Here is a 15,588-nt window from a genome sequence, read left to right as displayed (position 1 = left end):
GCTGGCTCTTCCCTTTTTTATGGCCTCCGCGTGAGCTGGCTGAGTCCGCACGGTCCCATGGCCACTTCCTCTCTCTTGGACCCGGGGTCCGCGCCCGGGCAGGGCGGATGGCTGCACGTCCTCGCCCGGCCTCCCCGGCTCTGTCTTCTGGGAGCTAGGCTGTGTCCGGATCCGAGCCGGGGTGGCGTGGCAGCTGTGAGTAAAGACGGTCGCCGAGACCGAGCTGCAACTCCTGCCTGGGGGACCCCGGGTGGGGACCATCCCGCGCTTTGCGCTTCGGCGGGGTCCGAAGGAGGTCGGGGGAGGTTGCCGCGGGGGAAAATGACACCCGGACACCTGGGCTGTGAGAAAGACTGAATCCGTGTATTTCCTGAGTCTCCTTCTTTTTCTGGGTCGGGCTAGGATGAACTGGGGGCGCCAGCATCCAGTCCTAATTTGAGGATTTCAACCCGCATAAACCTTCTGGGAAACTGAGAATCGAGGCTCTGGGAGTGGGTTCCAAGGGACTAGGTGTTCTCAATGCTTTTAAGGGGCTTATTTTCTTTCGTCCCCACACTCTTGTCTTCAGAAAGTGTGGAGAAGACTGGAGGACAGCTGCTTTCCCAGCTCCCAGGGCCACCAAGGGGAGGCTGGAGAGAGCAGAGAGAAGCCTACGGCCCCTGCCGAGGATTGGCCAGTGTAGATGGGCTAGCCCATCCTTCACCTCGGGGGTGAGGAGTGTGGACCTAGTTCATCAGTGTTAAGTCAAGAACAGGCAAACTGTTTCTTAAAGGGCTTGGGTCTCTGGTCCTTGTCCCAGCTACTCAATTCTGCTATGCAGGGTGAAAGCAACCATAGGCAACATGTAAAGGAATGAGCATGGCTGTGTCCCAAACTTTGTAGACTTTAAATTTTAATTTCATGTGTCACGATTTGTGTGTGTGTGTCCTGCAGGCTGTGGGTTGCTGACCCCAGTTTAAGTGACTGAGAGGTCAAAAAGCCAGTTAGTGGGGATGTTTCACTTATTGAGGGGTCAGTAGGAGTCACTGTTGACTCAGTGTTTATCACTGTCATCTTTGAGAGTTCAAAGGTGGTCAGCAGTGATCACTGAGGATGGACATTGATAGTGAATTCATTGGAGGCCAGTGAGAGTTCCTTGGATGTTCATGGAGACTGTCAGTAGACGTCAATTGCAGTCACTGGGAGGTCAGTGAGAGACTGAAAGTAACTGAGGAGCCATTGGGACTTGGAATGTTAGTTTACTAAATAACTGAGGGGTCAAAAGAGTCAGGGAAGGTCATTGAGGACCCCTAACCAGGGCTCAATAGTGAATGTCAGTGGAATCACTGAGATTTCTTGGATGGTCATGGGTTCTTGGAGACTCAGGGTGGCAGGATACAGAAGTATCAGTGAACTCTGAGAAAATATGGAGGCCCACTGGAGGAGTCACAGAGACTCGAGTCCCTGAGTAATCATGGATACTAACGGCAGTCATTTGGGTATAGTGGATACCAGAGTAAAGGGGGAACAGCCACTATGGGATCAAGAAAGGGCTTTATGGACCCTGCTGGTAGTGAATGTCATTGGATGTCAATGATGACTGGAAACCAGTGCTACCTGGGGAGCAGAGGCAACATTGAGGGTCAGTGAGCCATCCATATCACCTATGGTGATGACTGGGAGGCAGGGCAACTAACCCAACAACTGGGTTCTGGCACTCTGGGATCTTCTGTTCCACTAGGGGCTGAGGGTCTATTTGTCTGACAGGGTGGGGTGTATATGTCTATCTGTCCCCCTGGCTTAGGAGACATCTGTCTATCCTGAGGACCTACCTGCCTTTCTCATAGGCTGGGTCCTACTGGCAAAGAGTAAGTCTGTCAAGCTGAAGGTCTGGCTGGCTAGTTGACTGGGTAGTGGAATGTCTCTCCATTGAGTTAATGGTCTCTCTGTACAATTGTGGGGCTCTATCCTTGAGGAATTCTGTCTTTTGGTTGGCTGGAAGTAGGGTGGGAGGGGTGTCCATGTGTCTGGACACAGGTCTTTCTGGATCCCTGGCTGAGCACCTTCCCACCTGTCCAATAATCTGTCCATTTGTCTGGCTGTCCTGCTGTAGTCTCTCTCTCCCTGGGACTCTATCTAGAAGTCTGTCTTGCCAGGGATCTATGTGTCTGTTTGCCTGCCTGTTTGGGAATCTTTCTGCCTATCTGGCCTGTGAACAGAGTGGCTGAGACTTTAGTCCACCTGCCATGCTTCCACCAGGGTTGGGTGTCTGTCCTTCTAGCTGCACGTCCACCTCCTACTACACACCCTCCTCTTGTTTAACCGGACCACCATCCTGACACTGACCATCCCTCCATGTCTCTCCAACATCCAAATTCTCCTGGCTTGCCCTCTTCTCAGCTCAGGCTGGGTGTAGGGGATGGAAAGACCCCCCAAGACCTCCACCAGCAGCCCTGGCTCACCCCTCTCCATTGTCCCAGAGAACTGCAAGCTGTGTTCCTGCAGTGGGACTCACTGCTGCTGCTGGCCCTCTTGCGCACCCTACTGGCAGCAGTCCCAAGCAGTGGGAGCAGCTGGCACTGCCCTGAAGATCCTGAGCACCCCAGCGCCCACATGCCACATGCCAGTCTGCCACCTGCTTCCCAGCTCAGAGTGCTAGGCCACCCAACAGAGCCAAGTGGACAGGATGCTGGAAGGTACTCGGAGAAGCTTTTGCAATACTGTGAATAACCCAGCCTGTGCTGATGTTGCAAAGGGGAAATAGTAACTTTTAAACAGTGGAGAAACCTGGCAGACACCACCCTCACCTAGAAGGCCTATGCGGAGATAGTCTGAGACTACTGACATCCCTATTGAACAGTTCTTCTGACTTCCTTTTTTGCTAGGCCACAAAAGGGAACAAAAAATTTGAAAAAATTCTCCCACTTCTCCACTCTGTTACAAACTTTTGGATTGGGTGTGGGCTGACCTGTTGGCCCACCTACAAGTCTGGCATTTGGCAAAAAAGGAAAAATGCCAGTCTCTCCAGTTACAAGTGGCAGCTTGCATCCACCAGTGATTGGAGGTAACTGCCTTTGGGAGGGCTTTTGTTCCAGACTCTGGAAGCTCCACAAGACAAACCAATTTCCTAACTGAATAAATTACAAAGAAAAAAAATTAAAAGGAGAGAATTCTATAGGATAAAAGAGACTTAGAACTTATACACAGATGCTCATAACAGCATTATCAAAATAGCCCAAAACTGAAAAACAAACCAAATTTCATAAAGTGATGGATAAATAAGGTATACACACGCAGTAGAATACTGTTTAGCAATAAAAAAAGGAATGAAGTACTGACACATGCTACAACATGGATAAATTTTGAAAACAATGCTAAATAACACCACATATCATATGATTCCGTTCCGTTACGAAGTTGAAGCTCATACTGCTCGCCGCACGACAGGCCAATAATCGAGAGACGAGTTGTTTGGACAAGAAGTAAGACTTTATTTGGAAAGCCAGCAAACTGAGAAGATGGTGGGCTCATGCCCCAAAGAAACATCTTGCCTGAGTTAGAATTCAGGCTCCTTTTATACTAAAAGAGGAGGAAGTAAAATCAAACACTTCCTGGTTCCCATCAGCCTCTGGAGAGGATGTGTTAATTTCTTCCTCCCTGCAGTCATTTACAGGTGGACCTGGTCAGGATGTTTCCTGTAGGTTAAACAAAGGTATTTTAGCTCATTACCTGGGAAGCAGGGTTCCCAGAGATGAGCCATTATGTATAACTCAAGCTTATAGGCAACATCCCTTTAGTGATTAGCTTGTAATAGAATACAAAAGGTTCTTTCCTATTACAGTTCCTATGGAATGTCCAGAATAGGCAAGTCTATAGAAACCAAAAGTAGATTAGTGGCTACAAGGGGCTGGGGGCTGGGAGTTGGGAGATGGTTGGAGAGGAATGGGAAGTGACAGCTAAAGGGTACGGAGTTTCTTTTAGGAGGGACAAAAATGCTCTAAAGTTAGACTGTGGTGATGGTTGTACAACCCTGTGAATATGATAAAAAAATATTTAATTGTACACTTTAAACAGGTGAACTGTGTGGGACATGTGCATTATATCTCAATAAAGCTGTTTTAAAAAAGACAAGAGACTTGTCAATCATTTGCAATGAATGGACCCAAGTTGGATCCTAGTTCAAACAAACGTAAGGTAACCAGGGAAAACTGAACATTAACATGTAGAATTCGGAATAATTGTTGACTTTTTAGGTGCGACAGTGGTATTATTATTCCTGTTGAGTCTTATCTTTCAGAGATATATGGAAATATTTATGGATGAAATGATATGGTGTCTGGGATTTGCTTCAAAATAAACGAATGGAGTGGATAAAGGGAGTGGGTGGGGCTATGAAGGAAACCAGACTGGTCAACATTGAGATGAGCTCATGGACTCACTGTACAGTCCTCTCAGCTCTTATGTTTGGAATTCTCCACAATTAAAAGACTTAATCAATCAACATAGAGGTGAACAACTGTTTCTATAAAGAGCTAACAGGTCACAGAGAATACACATACACTAATAGTCAATGAGTATTTGAAGATGCATAACCTCTGTCATAATTAAAGAAATGCAAATTCAACTGAGGACCCATTTTGCACCAAGAGCTCGGGCAAGATGCAAAGTCTGCCAGTTCACAGTGCCTACAAGGACACAGGAAACACTCAGATCTGATGATAGTGGCTGGGAGAGACAGCCTCCTGGAGGACAATTCTGCAGCATCTATAATCATTTTCAAGACACAATTCCACTTGCAGTAGTTTACTCATCAGATATACTCGCATAAATATGCACAGAGGTGTGTTCAATGTTCTTGAAGCAATGTTTGTGGTAGTAAAAATAGGAAACAACTTGAGTGTGCGACCATCAAAGAGTGGTGAATCCACACATACCAGACATCCTAGATAACCTAGAAATATCCTCGGTAATCCAGGGAGAGCCTAAGGAGATCCTTAAAGGGAAAGATGGTCATTATAAAGCTTTCCACTACTAGTGAGTCCAAGTGCACTGGGTTCTCTGAGGAACTTTAATTACACTCAAAGGAGGCCACAATGAAGTGAATAAATGGTTTGCCTCTTGTTTATTTTCTGTCTGTCTCTGGCTGAGAGCTGGCCCCAGCGCCAAGCCCTGCTCTAAGTGAGACTTCCGTGCTCACATTATTATCCCCACTCCCAGATGATGAAGTCACAGGCCCCCGACTCCTGAGTGACAGAGAGCAGCACCAAATCTCCCAGGGTAGCACCAAACCCTCTGCGGCCCAGGGGCAAGCCAGCACATCAGGCCTGCCTTGTCCTAGACACGATGTCACCACCAGGCCTGAGAATGTCCCAGAGCTATCAGGTCCCCAGCTGAGGGGACCCCGCATCCTTCACGCTCAGCCTGACAGCCCTGTCCTGGCCACTCAGAGGCTAGCAGGGTGCTGTGGCAAGCAGACTTTATTCTGACCTCTCCCCAGCTCCCGGGTCCAGGTCCACATCCTGACTAGTGAGTGGGCTCACTCAGCACTCAGGAAGACCCTCTTGTGTGCGGTGTTGGTGTAGGGGTGCCAGCGCCACTCCACGTCTGCTGTGGCCTCCTGCTCCAGCGTGCCCAGACGGATCATGTACACTGGCGAAGGGGGATGAGATATGGTCACTTACACAGCCAGCATGCCCCTCACCAGATGTGGGATAAAGCCCCAAACTCACACTTCAGCTCAAAGCGAGGCCCAACCTCGGTCAGCTCCACATTGCGGTGGTCGGTCTTCTTGTACACATGGTGCCTGGGGCAAGGGGGGCAGGGTAGGAGTGAGGGGAGGCAGGGAGCAGCTTCGGGGTCAACAACAAACAGCACAGGGACACAAAGGTCAAGACCCCATTCGGGCCCAGCCCACTGACCCACCGGAAGGAGATGTAGTCGTCCTGGTTGGCGAAGGTGATGACCCGGCGGCTGTCATCTTTGGGCACAGGGAACAGGTAGCGGAGTATGTCAGAGACCTGGGGCAGAAGGAAGAAAAGTGGCAAATGCCCAGCCTGGCACTCCAGGCCCCCAGTCCTCACCCCACGGCCTCAGACTCACCCGCTTACCCAGGCGGGAGGAGAAGCCATGCATAATCAGGTGAGGCTTGGCCTCCGACGCGGTGCCCAGGTCGGGGATGTCATGCCGCATGACCACGTTGCACAGCGTGAAGTACGCGGTTGGGCCAAAGGGCAGGTGGCTGACAATAAGCCCCACTGGCAGGGCCAGGTAAGCCGTCAGAGACCCTCTGCTCCCAGCCAGCCATCATGGCAGCACCCTGCTCCCTCCCTTCAGTCTTACCAGGCGTGCCTCGATGCTCGTGGACAACCAGCAGGTCAGTGACCCCGTTGGCTTTGCAGGCTCGCACCAGCGCCCCTACCTCATGCCGGCCACGGTTCATGCGCTGGGCGCCTGGGAACACCAACTTTAGCTCCTGCATATGAACTCCCTCTGGTTAGGACTGGGGCTCCTGGGGCCTGAGCATCTCCCACTAACTCCCACCTACTGGTACCTTTGCAAACATCTTGAGGCGGGAACTAGGATCTCGGGAAGTAGTGATCATGACCTTGGGATCCTCAACCCCTGCCCATCGATACTCATCATCCATGTGGCTGGTCACACCTGTTAGGAGCACGAGGCGTAAGAACATGACGTTGTCTAGAGAAGTGAAATGCTAACTTGAGGTGGCCAAATCCACCTAGCACTGACGATACCTTCAAGGATGGAAAGGCTCTCTACCTGCTCTGGGCCAACAGGGTGGCCCCCAGCCACACTGGCTACAAACACAAGTGTGACCAAGGAACTGAATCTTTATATTTGATTTAATTTTAGTTCACTGAAGCTGTAGTAATCACATGGAGCTAGTAGCTACCACGTTAGTCCAGATTCTGTTAAGGCCAAAGGTATCAGGCTCCATTCTCTCATAACAAATATTTATAATGTTTGTGATTCCTTTCATATTTGTTGAATGATGCAGTGAATGAGACACCTGAGTGCCAATGAAGTGCTGATAGCTGAGGACACAGCAATGAACAAAATGGACACTGTTCTGCCCCAGCAGAGCCCACCGTCCTAGTAAGGCGGACAATCAACAGACAAAGCAAAGCAGAAAGTGGGGTAATACTGTGCCATGTAAATGGAATTGGAAGCACTCAAGGAGAGGTCCCCTGAGGTGTCATCTGTACAGAGCCACGAGGGCACCTGGGGGACAGTTTCAGGAGTGGGAGCTGCACAACGTTTCTTCAAGGTGTCTGAGGAATGACATGGAAGCCAGTGGGCTCAACGGCAGGGAGTGAAGCTGGCTCACAGGGTCAGGGAACGTCACCTTCACCGCCGGCATCGTCAAACTCCAGGGAACCCTGTAAGGCCAGAGCCTCCCTGCGTAACTCGGTGGGAATCAGGCGGTTCTCTGCAGAGGGAAGACAGAGGGGCTAGTGAGACACATGCATGGAGCCTTCAGTTTATACAACACTGAACAAACTTGATGGGAAAATACCCCTTTTACTCCTTTCTGAGCAGAGAGGTGATACATAACTGGGGGAGAGGGATAAAACTATTTTTGGCTACATGCCAACCTGCTAACAGTGGTTATAGGAGATTTCATTTACTATGGTTCCTGAGTCTCCAGACTTGAAGAGTTTCTAAAATACTTAATCACAAGTATGCACTCCCTTCATAGTTAGAAAAAAACTAACAATTAATTTTTAAAGAATAAATGGAAACTGCTCTTTCTATACAAAGGTGGACCAGAAACCCTGAAACCCTCTTACAATAAAATCATTAATCGTGATGCTCTGGGTCAGAGGTTTCCTCTGTGAACTAATGCTAGACTTGGCAGAGGGACTAGGCTGTGGGCATGCCCACTTTGGAGCATGCCCTTGAACCCAGCAGGTCCCTCCAACATGCCCTGGACAAACTCTTGCACATGGAAGAGAATGTTCACAGCAGCAGGCCTGCCCCAAACTAAAAATAAGCTCAACACCACCCACAGGGAAATGGATGAAGACCCCGTAGAATATTAACCTGCAGGAGCCCCACCTACACTCAATGGATCTTAGAAACAACACTGAACCAAAACAGAAAGCTGCAAAAGAATACACGCAACCTAGTACTACCTTTACAACTAAAAATCGACCAATATGATTTAAGAATACAAACAAGCATGATAATCCTCAAAAAGAACAGCAAGGAAATGGTTCATTTTTAATCAATATTCAATACTGTGTTTATCTAAGTTGGAGGAAATATTTCTGAATTTAAATATATTGATCATTTTTCATTTCTTAACACGGGCAGATAGGTCACAGGTGTTTAACTTTATGCTTGACATAAGTACTACATACACATACCTCATATACTTTATATGTCTAAAACCTAAGAAAATCAAAATAAATCTAAAATAGAGATATGGAGTTGATGTACTATCAGATAGGAAACAGAACTCCACCAACATGAGAACCAACAAAATACGGATAAATACGGCATTTCCAATCCGGCATGTGTGACAGGCTCTTCATTAGTACGGCAAATGGAAAGCGCGGAAAATATTGCAAAGTTAAATTCCTAATTTACAACGCAAATAAAATTCAGTTCTACACGAGTGAACAGTTTCAAAATACAAGGAAGTCATAACAGCACTAAAAGACAATAAGATATTCTTGTTACCTTGTAGTGAAAAAAAGTAGCAAGAATAAAAACGACAGAGGGGAAATAAATATAGGACCACGTGAAATGTTTAAATTTGGGAAGACCTAGACACTGTAAATAAAATCACTACGCAAGTTGTAAAATCTGGATACTGCAGCATAAACGACAAGTAATTCACACCATCATGCAATCGACATTTGCAACCCATCAGGAAGATCCAACAGGAAAGGAAAATGACCAGTAAATACTTGAAAAGATACTCACCATACTAACACAAGTAAATGCTAATTAAAAGCGTTTGACACCACTGGCCTTTTTCCCGTTGGGTTTTAACAGGAAAGCCCAAGGGTCTTTACCGTGACTGGGGGGCGGGGACAGACGTACCCTCGAGCGCACGCCGAACCTTGTCCTTCCTCTCCTGGGCTGTTCGCCGAGCCTCCTCACAGGCCTTGCGATACAGGTACTCGCGGCGAAGGCGGGCCTCGCGGCGCAGCTGGGAAACAGCAGATCCGCTCAGACAAACCTTTTTCGCCGCGCAAAACCGGGCCCGGGAAACACCCGCCCCGAGCCCACGGGCCACATCCCCAGCCTCCGCGAGCCCCCGACCTCCAAAACAGGAGCTTAAACATCCCTATTACCATCCTGGGCGCAACTTCCACGTGAGTCCAGCAGTTCTCTTCTGGCGCCGCCGGCACCACGCAGTCGTCCCTTCCGCCCTCAACCGAGAAGGCCGCTAGAGGCCTCACTAGATTCTGCTGCTGCCGAGAATGCCCAAAGTTAAAATGGCTGGGAGTCGCAAGGCGATTGGCCAGCCCGAAGCTGGAGCAACCACTAGGCGGTGGGGGAGGGAGTTGTCAAGGTGCTGTCACGTGGCTTAGAACGGCCGTTAATAAAGGCGTCGGCCGTGGTTTCACTACCTAACGTGCGGAACGGGATGTTAATTAGAAGACGACGAACAGCTAAAATAATCATAATTGTAGGCTCGAAATAGTGCAGCAACTGTAAAAGCTGCACAGCGATTGACCGGATGATCGCCTAGCGGCCGGTTCTAGAATTGAATTTAAAGCCGCTCCTCCCTTAAAATGGTTGCCGAACAGCTATGCCTCCTTCCATCGCCACTGCGACAGCCGTACTTTAAAAAACGGCCGATTCCAAAAGCGATTCGGAGACACCCACAGCTCCCGCCGACTGTCCGGGTGGCTGGTCCCCTTCCGGTGCTCGCGTGACGAGGCGCTAATAACCTCCCCGGGCCGCTGCTCTGAGGGTGCTTATCCTGAAACGAACTCAGCGAGTAGCCTCCACCCAGTGGGCGTCTCGGCCCAAGGCTGGGAACGCCCCCTCGGGGGACGGACCTCACACGCCTATTGGCTGTCCTTCTGGCACGGCGGACGCTGATTGGGCGACCTGGGGAGCCGGCTACTGACTGTGTGTGGATCCCATGGCGGCGCGGGGCCCGCGAGCCGAGTTGGACTCCCTTCTCCTGCAGCTGCTCGGGGACCTGGAGGAACTGGAGGCGAAGCGGGCGGCGCTGAACGCCCGGGTGGAGGAGGTGGGAGCCTGGGGCGGGCGGGCCGGCACGTGAAGGTTACTGAGTTTCACCGCTCTCCTCTCTCTTCCCAGGGCTGGCTCTCGCTCTCCAAAGCTCGCTACGCCATGGGTGCGAAGTCGGTAGGGCCTCTGCAGTATGCCTCCCGCATGGAGCCACAGGTCCGCGTCTGCACCAGGTGAGGTCCCTTTCACGCTGCAGCGGGTGGGCAGGCAGGGGCCAGGTCGGGGCCGCCAAAGGTCCAGCCTTCCTTCTCGTTCTATAGCGAGGCCCAGGACGGACCCCAGAAGTTCTGGATGGTGAGAGCCGGCACCCAGACTCCAGAGGAGGTGGGACCCCGCGAGGCAGGTGAGTCCCCCCGCCCCTTCTTCCCGTAGGGCCCCTTCCGATGTCAAAGACAAAATGCACAGGACAACAGAGGAGATGATTTTATTTAGGCTGTTACGATAGAGAGAGCACCCCAGACCTGAAGATCGGAATGTAGAATGTCTCAGCAGAGTGGTTTTTTGCTTTAGACTTTTACAGGGAGAGAGAGAAAGTTATAGGTGAGGTCCTTTGTAGTTGGGATTGTTTTGCAATCAGAGGAAGTCTCAGCTGAGCAGAAGATATTTTTGTCTAGCTAGTTTCAGCGGGACAAGCTTCTAATCTCAGTTAATCATTCGTGAGACAAAGAACAGGGAGTTGAAGGGTCTGTCTGGCCTTTCAGCATGTTCAGGCGAAATGGGAAAAGTCAGTGTGTGGCTTTTTCACGGGTAAACAAGGGGTGTCATTTGCTGGTTTTATGATAGTCAAGAGAAAGAGTGGACAGATTCACATGAACCACGAGGGGAAGGGTGGTTCTATGTAGTAAGCTGTTTTCCAGAACATAAAAGGTTGAGAGGATTTTCCAACTATCGGTATTTTCTAGGATCATGAGCTCAAATGAAGTTTAACATTGTGTCACTGAGAAAACAAGGGCCAGGTAACAAGCCCCCCAACCTCCAGCCTTTCTTTTTACAGTTCTGCGCAGGCGCAAGGGTCTCACGAGGACCCCGGAGCCAGACCCCTCCCCAGCTCCCCAGGACCCTCTGAACTGGTTTGGAATCCTGGTTCCTCACAGTCTACGGCAAGCTCAAGCCAGCTTCCGGGAGGGTGAGTGGACCCCCTATCTACAGGGAGCACTTGAGCACTAATGCCAGGGCTGGGATTAGCCTGCAAAGGGCTTTGCAGGTTTTCTCCATTGCAGACTTTTGTTGCACACCTTCTGTGTTTTCAAAAAGCGTTTATTCGCTGTTGGCAGAGTTCCAGGTTCATATTAGGTGCTGGCAGTAAACAAAAGGGGCAAACAGCTTCATGGGATGTTTATTTTATTGAGAACAGAAAAACAACATGCAAACAAATAAGTAGGCCCTAAATATAATACCAGATAATGAGACTTGCTATGAAAAAATAAGGTAGAGTATGGAGTGAGCTGGGGAAGCTGTTTTTTGAATGGTAGCCTGGAAAGGCCTCTGAAGAGATGAAGGAGAGAGCTTTGGTGATCTGGGGGGACAGTGTTCTAGGTGTAGGGACCAGCCAGGGCAGAGCTCTGAGGCAAGGTTGTATCTGGAATGGCAGAGAGGAGGCCAGTGGTCTAGTGGAAGGGGGCGGGGGGAGGGCAGTGGAGGATGGGGTAAGTGGTGGAAAGCTGCCCGTTTTTTCAAGTAAAAGCCACAGGATTTGCTGACAGATTAACTGGGCAGTAAGGGAAGGAGTGAAGTGAAGGATGAGCCCACAGTTTCTAGCCAGAATGCTTGAAAGGGTGGATGTCCTCACCTGGAGTGGGAGGGCTGCGGAGCAGCAACAGCCGAGGGGAAGTCAGGAGTGGTGTGGGGTGTGTTCCTGGTACTGTGTGGTGGAGATTCTGATCAGATGGTTGGCCACATGCACCTGGAGTTTGGAAGAGGACTGGGCTGGAGAGAGAGATTTGGGAGCCCACTGCATAACACTGGTTTTAAATTCCCAAGTTGCTAACAGACACAGCATTAAAGTTGAAATGAGATAAGATCAGCAGAGGTCCTGGGAATGTGGACAGGAAGTAAGAGAAAAAAGAAGGGAAGAAACCAGTCGAGGAGACTTAGAAGCAACAGTGAGGCAGGAGCAACACCAAGAGAGTAAGATGTGCCCTGGAGGGAGGTGATCAGGTGTGTGGCCAGCTCTGCTGCCAGGCAGTTAGGCTGAAGACAGGACTGGCCAGTGGACTGGGTGGTGTGGATGGCCCAGAGGACTTGACAGCAGCTGTTCCAGGAGAAGCATCAGGTGAAAGCAACGTAGAGGTGGATCCAGAGTGTGGACCAATCTTGGGGGCAGAGAAAACAGGTAGAAGGAGAGAGGACAAGAGCAGTGAGGGGCTGTGATAATGGAGAAAAGAAGGAAGGAAATAAGGGCATGAGACTATATTATGATCTGTGAATTTTTAGTTCCTGGTGGGTGATATAAGGGGGTCAAGGAAGTATCTGAGGAGGTGACATTTTAGCAACGACCTGAAGGACATGAGGGTATGGGTCCAGTGAGGTTCTCGAGGAGCCAATGCAAGGCTATACCTGGAATGTTTTAGGAAGTGTGAAGGCCAGAGAGGCCTGGGGATGTCCAGAGCCCCCTGAGTCATTTGTCACCACAGATACATGGTGACAGTCTCTCCTCTTCCTCTAGGTCTGCAGCTGGCTGCAGACATGGCCAGCCTTCAGATCCGCATCGACTGGGGTCGAAGCCAGCTCCAGGGGCTGCAGGAGAAACTCAAGCAGCTGGAGCCCGGGGCTCCCTGACCTGCCACCACAGAAGCAGGGCAGTGAGCACAGCTGTTCTTCGATGTGGCTGCATTATCTCAGGCCTTCTTCCTTCACAGATTGCCCCCCACCCCAGCTATTCCTCCCTCCTTAATACTTCTCTGGTCTGCATGTTTCAAACTTTGTTAGGTGGGGAAGTTTGAAGGGACAAAGTGAGTAATGTTGAAAGCCACTACTCTGAAACCACTTCTAGACTTCTGTTGTCTCAGGACGTATTCATGTGGGGCAGGCACAAACCTGTTAGGTTAGTTCATATCACTGAACAACTGTAACAACCTGATGCATAAATCAGCTGTGGTTTTCCATTAAAGGATGAAATATTGAACAGTTAATGGCAGGGAAGGACAAGAAGTAGGTGCTTTGGTTTCACTAGATCCTTAAAAGTGATTTTGATGGAGGAATAAACCATACACAGCTAACAGATGAGGACAGAATGATTCCTCGTCGATAAAACACACACACACCCGAGTAGATGGGCAGCGCTTGGCAGGTTTTAAGCCAGAAGGTAAAAAAGGATCGGACCTAGATTTTCAAGGGAAATCTTTCAAGAGACCATTCAGGTTTTTAAAAACTTGCCTTTATCTTTCCAAGAGTGAGTCTTTTAATTTGTTGAAGGGTCAGGAACCCTGTGTCAATTCATATTCCTACTGGCTTGTTGATATTTTTAGTAGTTTCTAGGAGCTAATTGTTATGTTTGGTGGATGTTAGTTTTTTGTTCACAATATGAGATGTAAATTTTTTTTCCCAGTTTGTCTGTTAATTTTGCTTATGGTGGTTTTAAAAAAAAACAAAGCAAACTTTTTATTATAAAATAAAACACATTACATTAAACTGCACAGACCAAATGAATAGCTCAAAGAGCAAGGTGAAAGCTATCATGAGCATCTCTCAGCTCTTGTGTTTTTAAGTCAGTTTTCTTAGTACAGTTGAATTTATCACTCAGCTATTTTATGATTTCTTGCTTTGGGATTGTAGTTGATGTGACGGTAAGGGAATTCGCCAGTGTTTTCCTCAAGAACTTTTGTGTTTTCAGGTGAGGTACAGGGTGAGTCCTGCACTCAACTTCCTATTTTCTACCACAGATCCACATACAGGGTACCACCCTTATCGCTGATTTGTGATGCCACCTTTTTCTTTCGATTAATCCCAATGTTGTATACCCGTACCATGTTCTGGCGGTTCCATTGTTTCATTGATCTTAATGTCAGACACAGGAACCACACTGTTTTAATTCTTGAGCCTTTAATACATACTTTAACCGCTGTAAGCGCACATTTTCTGGTTGGAGGGAATTTTTTTTTTTTTGGCCGGTCCGGGGCTGGGCGGGGCACTACGTTGAGCTTGAGTTGTCTGTGAAACAGCCTAATCGAAGCACTGAAAAGGAAACGCTGTGACCGGAGGAAAAAAGGGCATCCCTCCACCCACATAAAAGGTTGAATTTCAGGCCAAAACCTGTTACAAACAAAGTGCCAACCTGTGAGATCTTCAAGCTAAAATGAGTTAAAGATAACACCCCGTTTTTGCTTTCTCAGGAAAAGATTTTCACGGGGAACCCGGTACTGGGGCGGGGGGAGAAGAGGTGTCTTTTGTTTTAGATGTCAGTTGACATCGAAGGACAAGCAATAGCCCTCCGTTATTTACTGCTGAAGTTGGGTTTCGGTGGCGGGGCGGCCAGGGTCCCAGCGGGGTGTGCTAGTGCGGACGGTGGCTACGACTAGCGCCCAGCCACCATCGCTTCGGTTCTTGGGAACACTTCCGGGAGGAGGAGTTCCCGCCCCTGGGAGGGGCCCAGATGTGCCGGCAGGCGCTGCGTAGGCGGGCGGGTCCGTGAAGTCCGGGCTCGCGCAGCCGCAGTCAGCACAGATTTCTACCAGCCGGAGCAAGGCCTGAGGTGCGCAGATGTCGTGTGGTGGTGCTGACGACATGCTGACGCAAATAATATATGTCGCATCGAGGAAAACAAGCTTTCGGAAGTTCCCATATGGTCTAGCGGTTAGGATTCCTGGTTTTCACCCAGGCGGCCCGGGTTCGACTCCCGGTATGGGAACGTTGAGTTATTTTTCTTACTTACTCTTTCAACTTGCCACAGTTTGGTTTTTTTCCACTAGCACACCTCACGTCAAATTAAATGTCTCTCTCCATTTAAACCTGGAGAAATTGAGGCCCGGGAAGCTCTGGGCCCCATCCGTCAGTGTATTAATCGGAAGTGTTGATTTTCATCACGTCATTGACTAGTTCTACCAGTGAGTTACATGCGGTACCATATCCACTACGGGTGTGAGTAATAGTAGTAGTTACAGGTTAAATGTTTACTCCAGTATGTATTAGACCACCGCCGTGAAGGGCGCCCCGGGCCCGGCCCCTCCCTCGAGGGCGGCGCCGCCGCAGCCTGGCTCCCGGGCCTGCGGGGAGGGTGGGGCCGCCGCTGCGGAGCTGTGTCCGCGGAGGGGCGAGCGGCAGGCTGCGGAGGGGACCGGAGCGTTCCCTGACGGTTTTAGCTCTCTTTGGCCCGGCGGCTGCTGTGTTTGCCCTGTGGTCCAGTGGTTAGGGGTCCTGGGTTCTCACGGGGGCAAC

General features: G+C 49.7%; 2 protein-coding genes and 1 non-coding gene across 7 annotated transcripts; 2 read left to right on the top strand and 1 right to left on the bottom strand.

The window, feature by feature from the left end:
- Positions 1-3,446: 3,446 nt before the first annotated feature.
- IMP4 (IMP U3 small nucleolar ribonucleoprotein 4) lies at positions 3,447-9,892 on the bottom strand. Of its 5 annotated transcripts, XM_089916973.1 has the most exons (10): positions 9,303-9,882; positions 9,049-9,157; positions 7,343-7,426; positions 6,530-6,639; positions 6,319-6,451; positions 6,079-6,233; positions 5,902-5,996; positions 5,709-5,782; positions 5,467-5,628; positions 3,447-3,674 (listed from the first exon to the last, which is right to left on the bottom strand). In XM_089916973.1, exons 1-9 carry the CDS (start codon positions 9,303-9,305, stop codon positions 5,516-5,518), a joined length of 876 nt encoding a protein of 291 aa, XP_089773099.1. In that variant the 5' UTR covers positions 9,306-9,882; the 3' UTR covers positions 3,447-3,674; positions 5,467-5,515. The 5 variants fall into 5 exon arrangements, 4 of the variants coding, with proteins under 4 accessions (XP_089773099.1, XP_089773103.1, XP_089773100.1 ...); XM_089916977.1 differs by lacking the exons at positions 6,079-6,233; positions 6,319-6,451 and having other exon boundaries at positions 9,303-9,887; XM_089916974.1 differs by lacking the exons at positions 7,343-7,426; positions 9,049-9,157; positions 9,303-9,882 and having other exon boundaries at positions 6,530-7,326.
- Positions 9,893-10,051: 159 nt separating this feature from the next.
- On the top strand, positions 10,052-14,286 carry VMA22 (vacuolar ATPase assembly factor VMA22). The gene is made up of 5 exons (XM_089916978.1): positions 10,052-10,213; positions 10,285-10,388; positions 10,476-10,558; positions 11,195-11,341; positions 12,881-14,286. The coding sequence occupies exons 1-5, from the start codon at positions 10,103-10,105 to the stop codon at positions 12,991-12,993; spliced, it is 558 nt and encodes a 185-aa protein (XP_089773104.1). The 5' UTR covers positions 10,052-10,102; the 3' UTR covers positions 12,994-14,286.
- Positions 14,287-14,989: 703 nt separating this feature from the next.
- TRNAE-UUC (transfer RNA glutamic acid (anticodon UUC)) lies at positions 14,990-15,061 on the top strand. The gene has a single exon. It is a non-coding gene; the product is annotated as a tRNA-Glu (tRNA).
- The last annotated feature ends 527 nt before the right edge of the window (positions 15,062-15,588 follow it).

The sequence above is a fragment of the Delphinapterus leucas genome, chromosome 8, assembly GCF_059928025.1.
Source record: "Delphinapterus leucas isolate spDelLeu-1000000601 "Yukka" chromosome 8, BTC_Dleu_Yukka2, whole genome shotgun sequence".
Lineage (NCBI taxonomy): Eukaryota > Metazoa > Chordata > Mammalia > Artiodactyla > Monodontidae > Delphinapterus > Delphinapterus leucas.
The sequence above is the reverse complement of the archived record's forward strand: the minus strand, read 5'-3'. Positions and strand labels throughout refer to the sequence as shown.

Coding starts and splice junctions, on each gene's coding strand:
- IMP4 (XM_089916973.1), bottom strand. Junction 7,427..9,048: donor GGTTCGGCGTGCGCTCGAGG/GTACGTCTGTCC, acceptor TTCCCTCTGCAG/AGAACCGCCTGATTCCCACC. Junction 6,640..7,342: donor TGACGATGCCGGCGGTGAAG/GTGACGTTCCCT, acceptor TGCTCCTAACAG/GTGTGACCAGCCACATGGAT.
- VMA22 (XM_089916978.1), top strand. CDS start 10,103: ATGGCGGCGCGGGGCCCGCGAGCCGAGTTGGACTCCCTTCTCCTGCAG. Junction 10,389..10,475: donor CAGGTCCGCGTCTGCACCAG/GTGAGGTCCCTT, acceptor CTCGTTCTATAG/CGAGGCCCAGGACGGACCCC. Junction 11,342..12,880: donor TCAAGCCAGCTTCCGGGAGG/GTGAGTGGACCC, acceptor CTCTTCCTCTAG/GTCTGCAGCTGGCTGCAGAC.